Source organism: Oncorhynchus nerka, linkage group LG14, assembly GCF_034236695.1.
Source record: "Oncorhynchus nerka isolate Pitt River linkage group LG14, Oner_Uvic_2.0, whole genome shotgun sequence".
Classification (NCBI taxonomy): Eukaryota; Metazoa; Chordata; class Actinopteri; order Salmoniformes; family Salmonidae; genus Oncorhynchus; species Oncorhynchus nerka.
This window is the reverse complement of record NC_088409.1, coordinates 31,293,106-31,312,017: the sequence shown is the minus strand read 5'-3', so window position 1 is coordinate 31,312,017 and position 18,912 is coordinate 31,293,106. Positions and strand designations below refer to the sequence as shown.

Below are 18,912 nucleotides of genomic sequence, written 5' to 3'. Positions count from 1 at the left end.
GCCTAACTATTTGCTGAGCTTCCAAGATGATCAGAGTCTTCAACTGGCCATAACCACACAGGATTATCCAGCCATTGTTCAAATTCAGGTCAATGCAATCGGTTTCTCCACCTCAGTGAAAATAGAGAAACAGAACACCAAATGGATCGCCATACCTGGTAACGCTGAAATAGGGGGTCCAGGAGCTTCCACCAAAACAGTGCAGGTCACCTCCAACTCTGACATCTCAGTGGTGGCCTTCAACTACAAGTTCTCAACTGGAGACAGCAGTGTGGTCTATCCAACTGACCAGCTGGGTACTGACTATGTGGTCTTCACCCCCGATGAGGGTCCAAGCAACATGCACAAGCTTATGTCTATTATCAACGGCAAAGAGCCCAACAAGATCACGATCATCCCTGTCTCCAACATTAATCTCAGTGGCGTGGATTCCTGGAAGCAAAGACAGGCGCTGATTGTTACCATGGACCCATACCAGGTCTACCTCTACCAAAGCTACACCACATTCACTGGGACCAGGGTCAAAGCCAAGTTCCCTGTGGCGGTCCTGGGGGGACACGAGTGCGTTGCAGATGGAGGCCGCTGCAATCACGTCTACGAACAACTGCTACCAGTACAGAGCCTCTCCACCAATTACCTGGTTCCTTCCATGCACATGTCCAATTCAACTGACTTTGTAAACATTGTGGCCTCAGAGGACAACACTCTAGTGAAGATCTTTGAGGGAAAGGTATCCACTGCTAAAGAGCTGAAAGAGGGGCAGGCGTATGTGGTTTCTGTCCAACCCAAATATCCGCTGATCATCAAAAGTGATAAGAAGGTCATGGTGATGTACTTCAGCAACAACAAGCCCTACGATCCGTTCCTCACCAACATCCTCCCAACGTCTGATCTGGCCAACGAGTGGTCGGTGGACACGCAGAGCAAATTCGAGAGCACATTGGTCATTGTCTCCGAGAGGGAAGGGATCAAAACCGTTAAAGTCTGTGAGAAAAATAATTGTGTGAAATCTCCCCAATGGACATTATTCAACTCAGACCCTAAGTACATGTGGGTAAATATTCCATTGGGAGAGCAGCAACAGCATTACTCCATCAAAGGCGACTCCCTCATGGCTGTTTACGTTTATGGTGGCATGCCAAGGGACGGCTATGCTACAACAGGAGTATGTTCCAAAGGTACGCTATTTAATTGACACATCCACTTAACTGGCCTATTGACTGCCCCTCAACACCTCCCTCATTAAATAGGACAACTACTAAACAACACAATGCAACGCAACGCAAAAAACAAAACGCAACACAACACAACAAATGCACTGCATGAAAACTAGAATTAGTCTTGAACGTTGCTTCTGTACTCCCTCAGGCACTGCCCCACCCACTCTACCACCAGACCCCTGTGAGAAAGTCAAATGCAGAGAAAAAGAAGAATGTACAAAGGGGGTTTGTGTCCACATCTCCAAAGCAACATGTAGGGCTGTGGGGGACCCCCACTACCTCACCTTTGATGGGGAGCGGTTTGACTTCCAGGGCACCTGCTCTTACGTCATGGCCACGGTTGTTAAATCTGAACCTGGTCTCATCCCGTTCACTGTCCTGACCAAGAACAACCACAGAGGGAACAAGAGGGTGTCTTTCGTGAGGAAAGTCTCAGTCACGGTCTATGGGCTGACTGTTGTGATCAGCACGCATAAAGGGAAGGTTGAGGTGAGTAAACAAGAGACCAGAGGAAAATGATCAGAGTTGGGCTCGGTTCCATGGTAAATTTGGTCAACCCAGGAGGTGAACTGAGTGGTTTTTCCATATGCTTATTGATCTTTTCTTAGGTGAATGGTGAGAATGTCTACCTGCCTGTGACCCTGGCCGGAGGAAACCTAATGGTGGTGTATAGTGGCAGCTATGCTGTTCTGAAGACAAACTTTGGCCTGAAGGTTATGTACGACTGGAACATGAAGTTCTACATCACTGTCCCCAGCAGCTACTTCCGCACCCTGGGTGGGCTCTGTGGGAACTACAACGGGGATAACAACGACGAGTTCACTAACCCCAAAGGTAACAAGGAACCCACAGTGGTGAAATTTGCCCAGAGCTGGAGAACTGAAGATGGCGACTTGTTCTGCCATGATGACTGCCAAGGGGAATGTCCTATCTGCACTCCGGCTCTCCAACAGAAATACAAGGGAGAGAAGTTATGTGGTCTCTTGGCCAAAAAAGATGGCTCATTCGCAAGCTGCCACAAGGTCCTGGACCCAGGCGTGTTCATGGACAACTGTGTCTATGACGTCTGCATCAATAAAGGCATCTATCAGTTCCTCTGTGAGAACATGAAAAGCTACAATGATGCCTGCTTGGCTGAGGGGGTAAAAATTAGCCCTGAGTGGAGGACAATCACTGCATGCCGTGAGTTTCTTTCTTTCCAGACATTTCATAAAGATTTTTAGATTGCACTTTTCACTATTATTTACATATATTTTCTAATTTCACATTTGCAGCACTGGAATGTCCATCAAACAGCTACTACGAGGCGTGTGGCACAGCTTGCCCTGCATCTTGTTCAGATCTAGATGCCGAAGCAAAGTGCAAGGAACCCTGTGTGGAGACTTGTCAATGCAACAAGGGCTTTGTCCTCAGTGGAGACAAATGCATCTCCAAGGAGAGCTGTGGCTGCTCTTATGAAGGACGATACTACCCGTCTGGAATGAAGTTCTGGGAAGATGACAAATGCACAAAGCAGTGTGAATGCAATCCAGCAACAGCCAAGGTTGAATGCAAAGCAACAACATGCAAGAAGTCAGAGATGTGTGGCCTGCAGAGTGGTAAGAGAGATTGTTACCCAACATCTTATGCCACCTGCCAAGGTTCAGGCGACCCCCACTACCGCACGTTTGATGGCAAGAGGTTCAACTTCCAGGGAACGTGTACTTACGTTCTCTCCAAATTGGTCAGCAAAGATGACAAGTCTCTGGTGCCTTTTGAGGTGCTTGTAAAGAATCAGAATAGGGGGAGGAACACGGCAGTGTCTTACACAAAGACAGTCACCATCACTGTCTTCAGAAACGTCATCATCATGAGTAGGGACAACCCTGGCAAAGTATTGGTAAGCTACCTTAAAATGTTATCCATTCCTAATGAATGACATAATTGCCTTCTGGGTCTATTTTGTCAATGAGCTTTTATGATTATACTACTTAATGTAAGAAGAAATATCAGGACATTATCATCCTTCATGTTCCATTCAAGTTTCGTTCTCTCTTCCCAGGTCAACAACCAGTATGTGAACTTGCCATTTGATGTAGAAGACGGCCAACTGTCCATCTTCCGCAGTGGGTATTTCGGGGTGGTGAAGACCAAATTTGGCCTGAAACTGAAGTTCAACTGGAACAGCCACGTCTCCCTAACCCTCCCCAGCTCCTACTCAGACCTCATCGGAGGGCTGTGCGGAAACTGGAATGGCCAACGGAACGACAATCTCCTCAAACCAGACAGGAGCCCTGCTAACACCCCAACAGTATTCGGGGACAGCTGGAAAGTGGGGAACGACCCTGGCTGCTCCAGCGACTGTGACGGCAAGAAGTGCCCCACCTGTGACCACAGCCTGATGCTTGATTACCAAACAGGGAAATATTGTGGCAGGATCACAGACAAAAACGGTCCGTTCAAGTACTGCCACGCCAAGGTGGACCCCAGAGAGTACTATGAGGACTGTGTGTTTGATTTGTGTATGTACCGTGGCCATGCCTCTGCCCTCTGTAACGCCCTCAGCACCTACACCACCGCCTGCCAGGATGCCACTGCCAAGGTGGAACAGTGGAGATCGGACAGCTTCTGTCGTAAGTAGTGCACAGACACACATCAGATGTATATTTCAAAACAACTACTGTAACAATTTTGATCATTACTATAAGTCAGAAGTGATTTGTCTAGCTAACAGCTTCTGGTTCCAACATTAAATTCTATCATGTTTGACCTAATGTGTTGTAGCGTCTTCCTGTAAGACCAACAGCCACTATGAGGTGTGTGCCTCAGGCTGCCCCCAGACCTGCAGCGGCCTCGATGAGCCTGAGAGCTGTGGGAACTCCCTGTGCACTGAGGGATGTGTCTGTGACGAAGGGTTCATACTGAGCGACAGCGAGTGTGTGCTGCTGGCTGAATGTGGCTGCGTTCACCAAGGCCAGTACTACCAGATGGGCCAGGTGTTCTTCCCCAACGGCCAGTGCAAAGAGCGCTGTGTGTGTAACAAGGATGGAGACGTGGAGTGTAATGTAAAGTTTGCCTGCGGTCCCAGTGAGAAGTGCCAGGTCCAAGACGGGGTGCAGGCCTGTGTTCCCATGAGCGCAGGCACCTGCCATGTGAGCGGGGCCAGGAGATTCCACTCGTTCGATGGCAGCTGCTTCGGCCTACACGGGGACTGTGTGTACAAAATGTCAGAGGTTGTGGAGAAAGACGGATCGATGGCTCCATTTGTTGTATCAGTGCAGCAGTTGACCAAGATGGATGATGCAATGGTCACCAGGAGGGTTGACATACAGGCCTACAAATACAAGATATCTATGTCTCCCAGAGTTATATGGGAAATAATGGTAGTTTTCTGTCTTGATCTACTCATTTCAGTATTAAAAAGCAACACTTCGTTAGAAAAACGGATGTTTTCAATCTTTTCTCCTTTCACAGGTGGATGAAGTTGCAGCAAATCTCCCACTGTCACTCGGAGATGGAAAGGTCAGGGCCTACCAGAACGGCATTAACATCGTCGTGGTAACAGACTTTGGCTTGATGGTGACCTACGACACCGTTGCTGGCGCCATCATACAGCTTCCATCCACTTACAAAGGTGTTACCGGTGGTCTCTGTGGCAACTATAATGGCAAGAAGGAGGATGACTTCCTGCTGCCCAGTGGGCTGCAGGAGCCGTCTGTGGAGAAGTTTGCAGCGGGGTGGTTGGTGGTTCAGGAAGGGGTCAAATGTCAGACAGGATGTGACGGTGGCTTGAAGTGTCCTCCCACCAGTGGACCCCCACCGGCTTGTAGCGTCATGAAGTCAACCAAGGGTCCATTTGCCCAATGCCATGCTGTTGTGCCACCACAAGAGCACTTTGAGGAGTGCATGAAGGAGGGAGAGGGTGGGGATGCCCTGTGCCGCCACTTACAGACATATGTGACTTTCTGTCAGGTATCCGGTGGCCTTGTCAGCAGCTGGAGATCTGACCAGTTTTGTCGTGAGTGAATTTTGATATTTAAAGTTAATTTACCTTATCCTGGTTTATCTTAGTGTGCAATATTTCTCTGACCTAATGCTCTGTTGAAAAACAATTGAAGTTGAAGCTGATTTAAGTTTTTTGATAACATGCATCTCCTCCCATTTCCATCTGTCCTCCAGCTCTGACGTGTCCAGCTAACAGTCACTATGAGTTGTGTGCCGACACCTGTTCTTCTACCTGTTACTCTCTCAGCGAGTCTCCAAAATGCCCACTATGCCAGGAGGGCTGCCAGTGTGACGACGGCTTTGTGTTTGATGGTGGCAAGTGTGTCCTACTGGAGAACTGTGGCTGTGTGGTTGATGGACACTATTACAAGGTGATCACTGGTTTATTGTGTATCGACAAATAAACTGCCATATTAACAAATCTATGTTATCCTAAAGTGATTATTACAAATATAGGCCTATATCTGTTCTACGCTAAATGCAAATATAAAGTGGAAATAATATAATCAATCACTATCCTTGGTAAATATATGTATTGTTTACAATCATCCTATGGTTACCACCATAGTATAAACACTCAATGATATCATTGACATGTTTTGCTGGTTTTCAGTCTGGCCAGTCTGTGATCCTGGGAAACTGTTCTGAGACCTGCAGCTGTGCCGCAGGAGTGTTCACCTGCAAGAACTCCCAGTGCAAAGAGGGTCAGAAATGTGGGATGAAGAATGGAGTCATGGACTGCTACAGCATAGGTAAAAAATACATCAATAATAATAAAACCAAACAGATATGGCTTTGTGTTAGTACATTTGGATGTAGAATTATGGACTTTATTGATGTTCTATTTTGATATTACTATGAGCAAGATATGTCAGCATCTCTAATGCACATTTTGTCAGACCCCTGTGAGGACACTGAGTGCCGTGAGAGAGAAAACTGTGTGGTGATGAACAATAAGGCGATATGTGTGGCCCAGTCCAAGGCCACCTGCAGGGCTGTGGGGGACCCCCACTACCTCACCTTTGATGGGGAGCGGTTTGACTTCCAGGGCACCTGCTCTTACGTCATGGCCACGGTTGTTAAATCTGAACCTGGTCTCATCCCGTTCACTGTCCTGACCAAGAACAACCACAGAGGGAACAAGAGGGTGTCTTTCGTGAGGAAAGTCTCAGTCACGGTCTATGGGCTGACTGTTGTGATCAGCACGCATAAAGGGAAGGTTGAGGTGAGTAAACAAGAGACCAGAGGGAAATGATCAGAGTTGGGCTCGGTTCCATGGTAAATTTGGTCAACCCAGGAGGTGAACTGAGTGGTTTTTCCATATGCTTATTGATCTTTTCTTAGGTGAATGGTGAGAATGTCTACCTGCCTGTGACCCTGGCCGGAGGAAACCTAACGGTGGTGTATAGTGGCAGCTATGCTGTTCTGAAGACAAACTTTGGCCTGAAGGTTATGTACGACTGGAACATGAAGTTCTACATCACTGTCCCCAGCAGCTACTTCCGCACCCTGGGTGGGCTCTGTGGGAACTACAACGGGGATAACAACGACGAGTTCACTAACCCCAAAGGTAACAAGGAACCCACAGTGGTGAAATTTGCCCAGAGCTGGAGAACTGAAGATGGCGACTTGTTCTGTCATGATGACTGCCAAGGGGAATGTCCTATCTGCACTCCGGCTCTCCAACAGAAATACAAGGGAGAGAAGTTATGTGGTCTCTTGGCCAAAAAAGATGGCCCATTCGCAAGCTGCCACAAGGTCCTGGACCCAGGCGTGTTCATGGACAACTGTGTCTATGACGTCTGCATCAATAAAGGCATCTATCAGTTCCTCTGTGAGAACATGAAAAGCTACAATGATGCCTGCTTGGCTGAGGGGGTCAAAATTAGCCCTGAGTGGAGGACAATCACTGCATGCCGTGAGTTTCTTTCTTTCCAGACATTTCATAAAGATTTTTAGATTGCACTTTTCACTATTATTTACATATATTTTCTAATTTCACATTTGCAGCACTGGAATGTCCATCAAACAGCTACTACGAGGCGTGTGGCACAGCTTGCCCTGCATCTTGTTCAGATCTAGATGCCGAAGCAAAGTGCAAGGAACCCTGTGTGGAGACCTGTCAATGCAACAAGGGCTTTGTCCTCAGTGGAGACAAATGCATCTCCAAGGAGAGCTGTGGCTGCTCTTATGAAGGACGATACTACCCGTCTGGAATGAAGTTCTGGGAAGATGACAAATGCACAAAGCAGTGTGAATGCAATCCAGCAACAGCCAAGGTTGAATGCAAAGCAACAGCATGCAAGAAATCAGAGGTGTGTGACCTGCAGAGTGGTAAGAGAGATTGCTACCCAACATCTTATGCCACCTGCCAAGGTTCAGGCGACCCCCACTACCGCACGTTTGATGGCAAGAGGTTCAACTTCCAGGGAACGTGTACTTACGTTCTCTCCAAATTGGTCAGCAAAGACGACAAGTCTCTGGCGCCTTTTGAGGTGCTTGTAAAGAATCAGAATAGGGGAGGAACACGGCAGTGTCTTACACAAAGACAGTCACCATCACTGTCTTCAGAAACGTCATCATCATGAGTAGGGACAACCCTGGCAAAGTATTGGTAAGCTACCTTAAAATGTTATCCATTCCTAATGAATGACATAATTGCCTTCTGGGTCTATTTTGTCAATGAGCTTTTATGATTATACTACTTAATGTAAGAAGAAATATCAGGACATTATCATCCTTCATGTTCCATTCAAGTTTCGTTCTCTCTTCCCAGGTCAACAACCAGTATGTGAACTTGCCATTTGATGTAGAAGACGGCCAACTGTCCATCTTCCGCAGTGGGTATTTCGGGGTGGTGAAGACCAAATTTGGCCTGACACTGAAGTTCAACTGGAACAGCCACGTCTCCCTAACCCTCCCCAGCTCCTACTCAGACCTCATCGGAGGGCTGTGCGGAAACTGGAATGGCCAACGGAACGACAATCTCCTCAAACCAGACAGGAGCCCTGCTAACACCCCAACAGTATTCGGGGACAGCTGGAAAGTGGGGAACGACCCTGGCTGCTCCAGCGACTGTGACGGCAAGAAGTGCCCCACCTGTGACCACAGCCTGATGCTTGATTACCAAACAGGGAAATATTGTGGCAGGATCACAGACAAAAACGGTCCGTTCAAGTACTGCCACGCCAAGGTGGACCCCAGAGAGTACTATGAGGACTGTGTGTTTGATTTGTGTATGTACCGTGGCCATGCCTCTGCCCTCTGTAACGTCCTCAGCACCTACACCACCGCCTGCCAGGATGCCACTGCCAAGGTGGAACAGTGGAGGTCGGACAGCTTCTGTCGTAAGTAGTGCACAGACACACATCAGATGTATATTTCAAAACAACTACTGTAACAATTTTGATCATTACTATAAGTCAGAAGTGATTTGTCTAGCTAACAGCTTCTGGTTCCAACATTAAATTCTATCATGTTTGACCTAATGTGTTGTAGCGTCTTCCTGTAAGACCAACAGCCACTATGAGGTGTGTGCCTCAGGCTGCCCCCAGACCTGCAGCAGCCTCGATGAGCCTGAGAGCTGTGGGAACTCCCTGTGCACTGAGGGATGTGTCTGTGACGAAGGGTTCATACTGAGCGACAGCGAGTGTGTGCTGCTGGCTGAATGTGGCTGCGTTCACCAAGGCCAGTACTACCAGATGGGCCAGGTGTTCTTCCCCAACGGCCAGTGCAAAGAGCGCTGTGTGTGTAACAAGGATGGAGACGTGGAGTGTAATGTAAAGTTTGCCTGCGGTCCCAGTGAGAAGTGCCAGGTCCAAGACGGGGTGCAGGCCTGTGTTCCCATGAGCGCAGGCACCTGCCATGTGAGCGGGGCCAGGAGATTCCACTCGTTCGATGGCAGCTGCTTCGGCCTACACGGGGACTGTGTGTACAAAATGTCAGAGGTTGTGGAGAAAGACGGATCGATGGCTCCATTTGTTGTATCAGTGCAGCAGTTGACCAAGATGGATGATGCAATGGTCACCAGGAGGGTTGACATACAGGCCTACAAATACAAGATATCTATGTCTCCCAGAGTTATATGGGAAATAATGGTAGTTTTCTGTCTTGATCTACTCATTTCAGTATTAAAAGCAACACTTCGTTAGAAAAACGGATGTTTTCAATCTTTTCTCCTTTCACAGGTGGATGAAGTTGCAGCAAATCTCCCACTGTCACTCGGAGATGGAAAGGTCAGGGCCTACCAGAACGGCATTAACATCGTCGTGGTAACAGACTTTGGCTTGATGGTGACCTACGACACCGTTGCTGGCGCCATCATACAGCTTCCATCCACTTACAAAGGTGTTACCGGTGGTCTCTGTGGCAACTATAATGGCAAGAAGGAGGATGACTTCCTGCTGCCCAGTGGGCTGCAGGAGCCGTCTGTGGAGAAGTTTGCAGCGGGGTGGTTGGTGGTTCAGGAAGGGGTCAAATGTCAGACAGGATGTGACGGTGGCTTGAAGTGTCCTCCCACCAGTGGACCCCCACCGGCTTGTAGCGTCATGAAGTCAACCAAGGGTCCATTTGCCCAATGCCATGCTGTTGTGCCACCACAAGAGCACTTTGAGGAGTGCATGAAGGAGGGAGAGGGTGGGGATGCCCTGTGCCGCCACTTACAGACATATGTGACTTTCTGTCAGGTATCCGGTGGCCTTGTCAGCAGCTGGAGATCTGACCAGTTTTGTCGTGAGTGAATTTTGATATTTGAAGTTAATTTACCTTATCCTGGTTTATCTTAGTGTGTAATATTTCTCTGACCTAATGCTCTGCTGAAAAACAATTGAAACTGAAGCTGATTTAAGTTTTTTGATAACATGCATCTCCTCCCATTTCCATCTGTCCTCCAGCTCTGACGTGTCCAGCTAACAGTCACTATGAGTTGTGTGCCGACACCTGTTCTTCTACCTGTTACTCTCTCAGCGAGTCTCCAAAATGCCCACTATGCCAGGAGGGCTGCCAGTGTGACGACGGCTTTGTGTTTGATGGTGGCAAGTGTGTCCTACTGGAGAACTGTGGCTGTGTGGTTGATGGACACTATTACAAGGTGATCACTGGTTTATTGTGTATCGACAAATAAACTGCCATATCATATATTAACAAATCTATGTTATCCTAAAGTGATTATTACAAATATATGCCTATATCTGTTCTACGCTAAATGCAAATATAAAGTGGAAATAATATAATCAATCACTATCCTTGGTAAATATATGTATTGTTTACAATCATCCTATGGTTACCACCATAGTATAAACACTCAATGATATCATTGACATGTTTTGCTGGTTTTCAGTCTGGCCAGTCTGTGATCCTGGGAAACTGTTCTGAGACCTGCAGCTGTGCCGCAGGAGTGTTCACCTGCAAGAACTCCCAGTGCAAAGAGGGTCAGAAATGTGGGATGAAGAATGGAGTCATGGACTGCTACAGCATAGGTAAAAAATACATCAATAATAATAAAACCAAACAGATATGGCTTTGTGTTAGTACATTTGGATGTAGAATTATGGACTTTATTGATGTTCTATTTTGATATTACTATGAGCAAGATATGTCAGCATCTCTAATGCACATTTTGTCAGACCCCTGTGAGGACACTGAGTGCCGTGAGAGAGAAAACTGTGTGGTGATGAACAATAAGGCGATATGTGTGGCCCAGTCCAAGGCCACCTGCAGGGCTGTGGGGGACCCCCACTACCTCACCTTTGATGGGGAGCGGTTTGACTTCCAGGGCACCTGCTCTTACGTCATGGCCACGGTTGTTAAATCTGAACCTGGTCTCATCCCGTTCACTGTCCTGACCAAGAACAACCACAGAGGGAACAAGAGGGTGTCTTTCGTGAGGAAAGTCTCAGTCACGGTCTATGGGCTGACTGTTGTGATCAGCACGCATAAAGGGAAGGTTGAGGTGAGTAAACAAGAGACCAGAGGGAAATGATCAGAGTTGGGCTCGGTTCCATGGTAAATTTGGTCAACCCAGGAGGTGAACTGAGTGGTTTTTCCATATGCTTATTGATCTTTTCTTAGGTGAATGGTGAGAATGTCTACCTGCCTGTGACCCTGGCCGGAGGAAACCTAACGGTGGTGTATAGTGGCAGCTATGCTGTTCTGAAGACAAACTTTGGCCTGAAGGTTATGTACGACTGGAACATGAAGTTCTACATCACTGTCCCCAGCAGCTACTTCCGCACCCTGGGTGGGCTCTGTGGGAACTACAACGGGGATAACAACGACGAGTTCACTAACCCCAAAGGTAACAAGGAACCCACAGTGGTGAAATTTGCCCAGAGCTGGAGAACTGAAGATGGCGACTTGTTCTGTCATGATGACTGCCAAGGGGAATGTCCTATCTGCACTCCGGCTCTCCAACAGAAATACAAGGGAGAGAAGTTATGTGGTCTCTTGGCCAAAAAAGATGGCCCATTCGCAAGCTGCCACAAGGTCCTGGACCCAGGCGTGTTCATGGACAACTGTGTCTATGACGTCTGCATCAATAAAGGCATCTATCAGTTCCTCTGTGAGAACATGAAAAGCTACAATGATGCCTGCTTGGCTGAGGGGGTCAAAATTAGCCCTGAGTGGAGGACAATCACTGCATGCCGTGAGTTTCTTTCTTTCCAGACATTTCATAAAGATTTTTAGATTGCACTTTTCACTATTATTTACATATATTTTCTAATTTCACATTTGCAGCACTGGAATGTCCATCAAACAGCTACTACGAGGCGTGTGGCACAGCTTGCCCTGCATCTTGTTCAGATCTAGATGCCGAAGCAAAGTGCAAGGAACCCTGTGTGGAGACCTGTCAATGCAACAAGGGCTTTGTCCTCAGTGGAGACAAATGCATCTCCAAGGAGAGCTGTGGCTGCTCTTATGAAGGACGATACTACCCGTCTGGAATGAAGTTCTGGGAAGATGACAAATGCACAAAGCAGTGTGAATGCAATCCAGCAACAGCCAAGGTTGAATGCAAAGCAACAGCATGCAAGAAATCAGAGGTGTGTGACCTGCAGAGTGGTAAGAGAGATTGCTACCCAACATCTTATGCCACCTGCCAAGGTTCAGGCGACCCCCACTACCGCACGTTTGATGGCAAGAGGTTCAACTTCCAGGGAACGTGTACTTACGTTCTCTCCAAATTGGTCAGCAAAGACGACAAGTCTCTGGCGCCTTTTGAGGTGCTTGTAAAGAATCAGAATAGGGGGAGGAACACGGCAGTGTCTTACACAAAGACAGTCACCATCACTGTCTTCAGAAACGTCATCATCATGAGTAGGGACAACCCTGGCAAAGTATTGGTAAGCTACCTTAAAATGTTATCCATTCCTAATGAATGACATAATTGCCTTCTGGGTCTATTTTGTCAATGAGCTTTTATGATTATACTACTTAATGTAAGAAGAAATATCAGGACATTATCATCCTTCATGTTCCATTCAAGTTTCGTTCTCTCTTCCCAGGTCAACAACCAGTATGTGAACTTGCCATTTGATGTAGAAGACGGCCAACTGTCCATCTTCCGCAGTGGGTATTTCGGGGTGGTGAAGACCAAATTTGGCCTGACACTGAAGTTCAACTGGAACAGCCACGTCTCCCTAACCCTCCCCAGCTCCTACTCAGACCTCATCGGAGGGCTGTGCGGAAACTGGAATGGCCAACGGAACGACAATCTCCTCAAACCAGACAGGAGCCCTGCTAACACCCCAACAGTATTCGGGGACAGCTGGAAAGTGGGGAACGACCCTGGCTGCTCCAGCGACTGTGACGGCAAGAAGTGCCCCACCTGTGACCACAGCCTGATGCTTGATTACCAAACAGGGAAATATTGTGGCAGGATCACAGACAAAAACGGTCCGTTCAAGTACTGCCACGCCAAGGTGGACCCCAGAGAGTACTATGAGGACTGTGTGTTTGATTTGTGTATGTACCGTGGCCATGCCTCTGCCCTCTGTAACGCCCTCAGCACCTACACCACCGCCTGCCAGGATGCCACTGCCAAGGTGGAACAGTGGAGGTCGGACAGCTTCTGTCGTAAGTAGTGCACAGACACACATCAGATGTATATTTCAAAACAACTACTGTAACAATTTTGATCATTACTATAAGTCAGAAGTGATTTGTCTAGCTAACAGCTTCTGGTTCCAACATTAAATTCTATCATGTTTGACCTAATGTGTTGTAGCGTCTTCCTGTAAGACCAACAGCCACTATGAGGTGTGTGCCTCAGGCTGCCCCCAGACCTGCAGCGGCCTCAATGAGCCTGAGAGCTGTGGGAACTCCCTGTGCACTGAGGGATGTGTCTGTGACGAAGGGTTCATACTGAGCGACAGCGAGTGTGTGCTGCTGGCTGAATGTGGCTGCGTTCACCAAGGCCAGTACTACCAGATGGGCCAGGTGTTCTTCCCCAACGGCCAGTGCAAAGAGCGCTGTGTGTGTAACAAGGATGGAGACGTGGAGTGTAATGTAAAGTTTGCCTGCGGTCCCAGTGAGAAGTGCCAGGTCCAAGACGGGGTGCAGGCCTGTGTTCCCATGAGCGCAGGCACCTGCCATGTGAGCGGGGCCAGGAGATTCCACTCGTTCGATGGCAGCTGCTTCGGCCTACACGGGGACTGTGTGTACAAAATGTCAGAGGTTGTGGAGAAAGACGGATCGATGGCTCCATTTGTTGTATCAGTGCAGCAGTTGACCAAGATGGATGATGCAATGGTCACCAGGAGGGTTGACATACAGGCCTACAAATACAAGATATCTATGTCTCCCAGAGTTATATGGGAAATAATGGTAGTTTTCTGTCTTGATCTACTCATTTCAGTATTAAAAAGCAACACTTCGTTAGAAAACGGATGTTTTCAATCTTTTCTCCTTTCACAGGTGGATGAAGTTGCAGCAAATCTCCCACTGTCACTCGGAGATGGAAAGGTCAGGGCCTACCAGAACGGCATTAACATCGTCGTGGTAACAGACTTTGGCTTGATGGTGACCTACGACACCGTTGCTGGCGCCATCATACAGCTTCCATCCACTTACAAAGGTGTTACCGGTGGTCTTTGTGGCAACTATAATGGCAAGAAGGAGGATGACTTCCTGCTGCCCAGTGGGCTGCAGGAGCCGTCTGTGGAGAAGTTTGCAGCGGGGTGGTTGGTGGTTCAGGAAGGGGTCAAATGTCAGACAGGATGTGACAGTGGCTTGAAGTGTCCTCCCACCAGTGGACCCCCACCGGCTTGTAGCGTCATGAAGTCAACCAAGGGTCCATTTGCCCAATGCCATGCTGTTGTGCCACCACAAGAGCACTTTGAGGAGTGCATGAAGGAGGGAGAGGGTGGGGATGCCCTGTGCCGCCACTTACAGACATATGTGACTTTCTGTCAGGTATCCGGTGGCCTTGTCAGCAGCTGGAGATCTGACCAGTTTTGTCGTGAGTGAATTTTGATATTTGAAGTTAATTGACCTTATCCTGGTTTATCTTAGTGTGCAATATTTTTCTGACCTAATGCTCTGTTGAAAAACAATTGAAGCTGAAGCTGATTTAAGTTTTTTGATAACATGCATCTCCTCCCATTTCCATCTGTCCTCCAGCTCTGACGTGTCCAGCTAACAGTCACTATGAGTTGTGTGCCGACACCTGTTCTTCTACCTGTTACTCTCTCAGCGAGTCTCCAAAATGCCCACTATGCCAGGAGGGCTGCCAGTGTGACGACGGCTTTGTGTTTGATGGTGGCAAATGTGTCCTACTGGAGAACTGTGGCTGTGTAGTTGATGGACACTATTACAAGGTGATCACTGGTTTATTGTGTATCGACAAATAAACTGCCATATCATATATTAACAAATCTATGTTATCCTAAAGTGATTATTACAAATATATGCCTATATCTGTTCTACGCTAAATGCAAATATAAAGTGGAAATAATATAATCAATCACTATCCTTGGTAAATATATGTATTGTTTACAATCATCCTATGGTTACCACCATAGTATAAACACTCAATGATATCATTGACATGTTTTGCTGGTTTTCAGTCTGGCCAGTCTGTGATCCTGGCAAACTGTTCTGAGACCTGCAGCTGTGCCGCAGGAGTGTACACCTGCAAGAACTCACAGTGCAAAGAGGGTCAGAAATGTGGGATGAAGAATGGAGTCATGGACTGCTACAGCATAGGTAAAAAAATACATCAATAATAATAAAACCAAACAGATATGGCTTTGTGTTAGTACATTTGGATGTAGATTTATGGACTTTATTGATGTTCTATTTTGATATTACTATGAGCAAGATATGTCAGCATCTCTAATGCACATTTTGCAGACCCCTGTGAGGACACTGAGTGCCGTGAGAAAGAAAACTGTGTGGTGATGAACAATAAGGCAATATGTGTGGCCCAGTCCAAGGCCTACTGCTGGTTGTTCGGTGACCCTCACTACAGCACGTTCGATGGCCAGCCCTTCTCCTTCATGGGTACCTGCTCCTACATTCTGGTGAATACGACGGGCAAAGATCCCTCCCTGCCTCAGTTCAGCATCCAGACTAAGAACGAGCCGCGCGTCAACTCCAAAGGCTCCTTCCTCAAGTCAGCCAACATAGACCTGAGTGGTCACAGGATCACCATTCTCAGTGGCCAAAGAGGGACAGTGGAGGTGGGTGGCTTCCAGTTATACTTGATACAGATTTTCCATGTTGAAGTTGAATGTAAGAATCCTCTATGCTCTCCATCCACTTTAAGTCCTCTTTAATTCCTCTTCTCTCTCTCTTGTCTCAGATTGATGGCATTAGGTCTGACCTCCCTGTGAGTTTGGAGTCTGGCAACATCAGAATCACGGAGTCTGGTATCCAAGGGACCATCCAGACAGATGTTGGCCTGAAGATCACTTTTGACTGGACCGCCTTCTTCATGGTGACCATCAGCAGCAGTTACTACGACAACCTCGGTGGCATTTGTGGCAACTACAATGGTAACAAAACAGATGACTTCACCACTCCCACAGGTGTGCTTTCGGCAAATACCACGGCGTGGGTGGCATCCTGGAGTGTTGCTGACGATGATCCATTCTGCCGGCATGTCTGTGATGGCAACTGCCCCACGTGCTCAGAACCAGACCGGGCACTTTATACTGGACCAAAGTACTGTGGTTTGATGACAGACGGAGGGGGCCCATTTCACCAGTGTCATAAGAAAGTGCCAGTGAAGGAGTTTGCCTCAGACTGCCTCTATGATGTGTGTCTGAATGAGGGTCGACAGGAAGTGTTGTGTGAGACCTTGGCTAACTACGTGGCCGAATGTCAGCAGGCTGGGGCTGTAGTCTCACCGCTGTGGAGAAAGGCCTCCAACTGCCGTAAGTTCTCAGCTAAAACAGACATTCTGAAATGTGTATAATGAATTTGCAGAATGTATTAGGACTAGATTTGATTTTTGTTTTTTCTCAACTCGAACAGCCCTGGCTTGCCCATACCACAGCCACTATGAGCTATGTGGCACTGCCTGCCCTGCTACCTGTGCCATTCCCAATGTCCCCAAGATCTGTTCCAAAGTCTGTGTGGAAGGCTGCCAGTGCGACATGGGTTACGTACTCGGTGGTGAACACTGTGTCATCAAGGAGACAGGGTGTGGCTGTACACACAATGACCATTACTACCTGCCTGAAGAAACCTTTTGGGAGGGCAACACATGTCACAGTAAGTGTGTGTGCGACGGAGCCACACAGAAGTTGGTGTGTATGCCTAGGAAGTGCAAGGCTAGTGAGCACTGTGAAGTGCTCAACGGGGTTCAGGACTGCTACCCTTTCAGCTTCAAGACCTGCTCAGCACAGGGGGACCCCCACTTCCGCACCTTTGATGGGAAGCGCTTTGACTTCCAGGGAAACTGTATCTACAAGCTGGCGGGGGTCTGCTCCAAAGATCCCGATCTGGAGAGCTTTGAGGTGACTCTGGAGAACAACAACAGGGGCAGCACCAGAGTCTCCTACGCCAAGGTGGTGACTGTCATTGTGTTGGGAAGTAGTTACACCGTCACAGGTGATTATCACGGCAAAGTTCTGGTGAGTAATAAAGGTCCTATCTATTTTGTATAATATCCTGTTTTGAAGGGGGGGAAAAACAGTCTTACGGAATAGTATCCATTCCACTCTCTATTTTTACTGGACTGTATTTAGGTGGACGATGTCCTGACATCTCTGCCATACTACTCCAACAACACTGAGGTTCAGATCTACAGAAACAGACGTTTTGCTGTACTGGAGACTCATTTCGGTCTCACGGTCTCCTTCGACTGGTCCAGCGAGGTGAGGGTGAAGGTCCCGAGCACCTACCACAACGCCATCTGTGGTCTCTGTGGCAACTTCAATGACAACCCTGATGACGACCTGCTTCTGCCCAACGGGAAAAAGCCCATGAGTCCCAAGGAGTTTGGAAACAGTTACTGGGTAGCTGACGTACCGGGCTGCTCCCACGAGTGCAAAGATTGTGCCGTTGTAGACATCCCCCTTATAAAGCCCAAATATGTCAGCGCCTGTGATGTCATTGTGGATAAGAGTGGTCCCCTCAGAGACTGCATTGGTAGAGTGGACTCTGATGAGTACAAAGAAGACTGCATCTATGACATGATCCTCAACAACGGCCTACTGACGGCAGCCTGTGACATCATCACCAACTATGTAGAAGAGTGTCAGGAGAAGGGAGGGAAAATTGAGGTCTGGAGGAGTAAAGACTTCTGCTGTAAGTTCTCTGGTTTTGTATCACTACTCTTCAGGTTTATGATGAGTCGCAATTCATAAATTCTTTAAACAGGAATCTGACAGTAAAATTAGACTGAAAATTCGAAACCCTACATTTTAAATGAAATCCTGAAACTGTAAAATTGTAACTGATTCCACAGACCTTTCTTTCTCCCTGTGTGTTTTCAGACCTCCCCTGTCCAGAGAACAGTGTCTACAGCCTCTTGGCCTCCGGGTGCCCGGCCACATGCTATTCCATGTCCTCCGCCCCAGGATGCACCACTCCTCCAGGGGAGGGCTGTCAATGCAAACCTGGTTTCCTGCTGAGCGATGACAAGTGTGTCCACATGAAGAACTGTGGCTGTCACCACAAGGGTCGCTACTTTGTGTCCGGCGAGGTCTTCTACAAGGAGAACTGCCACCACCGCTGCAGCTGTACCTCCGGCGAGATGGCCTGTGAGGTGGCGCCCTGCGGTCCGAAGACCACGTGTGCGGTGGTGAAGGGGGTCAGGGGCTGTTACATTATCAGCAGCAAAGATTCAAACAACCAGTCATGGATTGAAAAACTCCTTAACAAATATGGAAAACCTGTACATATCAAGTTTGGAGGCTAGAACATTTTAATTTTCAAATAAGATCTCATGGATCTAAAATATCCTTTAAAAACTTCCCTTTCATGTCCAGGTTGTAGGCATTTCAACATAAAATAGTAAAATTACCTTCAAATGACCTTCTGTATGTGATAACATATTCTGAACTATATAATGTTGTGAGGGATTATGAGTATTCATGCATGGAATTGTTATTTAACTCTGTATTTGTTATAATCCAAATATAATCCCATAATTGTGATCAGATTATCTCTGTATGCATGTATCTCTGTCTATCCTTTAGTCAAGAGAATTTTCAATCCCAATGATAATAACTGACAATCAATAGCTCTGACCAATCCCCGA

The 18,912-nt window shown here is 47.5% G+C and overlaps 1 protein-coding gene across 1 annotated transcript; it reads left to right on the top strand.

Annotated features, from left to right (window-relative positions):
* The first annotated feature begins 1,383 nt into the window (after positions 1–1,383).
* Positions 1,384–18,811, top strand: LOC135575212 (IgGFc-binding protein-like). The gene is given in 30 exon segments (XM_065027983.1): positions 1,384–1,709; positions 1,829–2,402; positions 2,495–3,099; positions 3,262–3,832; positions 3,984–4,582; positions 4,674–5,217; positions 5,379–5,575; positions 5,818–5,956; positions 6,104–6,429; positions 6,549–7,122; positions 7,215–7,726; positions 7,729–7,818; positions 7,981–8,551; positions 8,703–9,301; positions 9,392–9,935; positions 10,097–10,293; positions 10,543–10,681; positions 10,829–11,154; positions 11,274–11,847; positions 11,940–12,544; positions 12,707–13,277; positions 13,429–14,027; positions 14,118–14,661; positions 14,823–15,019; positions 15,269–15,407; positions 15,555–15,883; positions 16,006–16,579; positions 16,680–17,281; positions 17,396–17,957; positions 18,146–18,811. Coding segments are annotated over 30 exon segments (12,987 nt in total). The 5' UTR covers positions 1,384–1,550; the 3' UTR covers positions 18,571–18,811.
* The last annotated feature ends 101 nt before the right edge of the window (positions 18,812–18,912 follow it).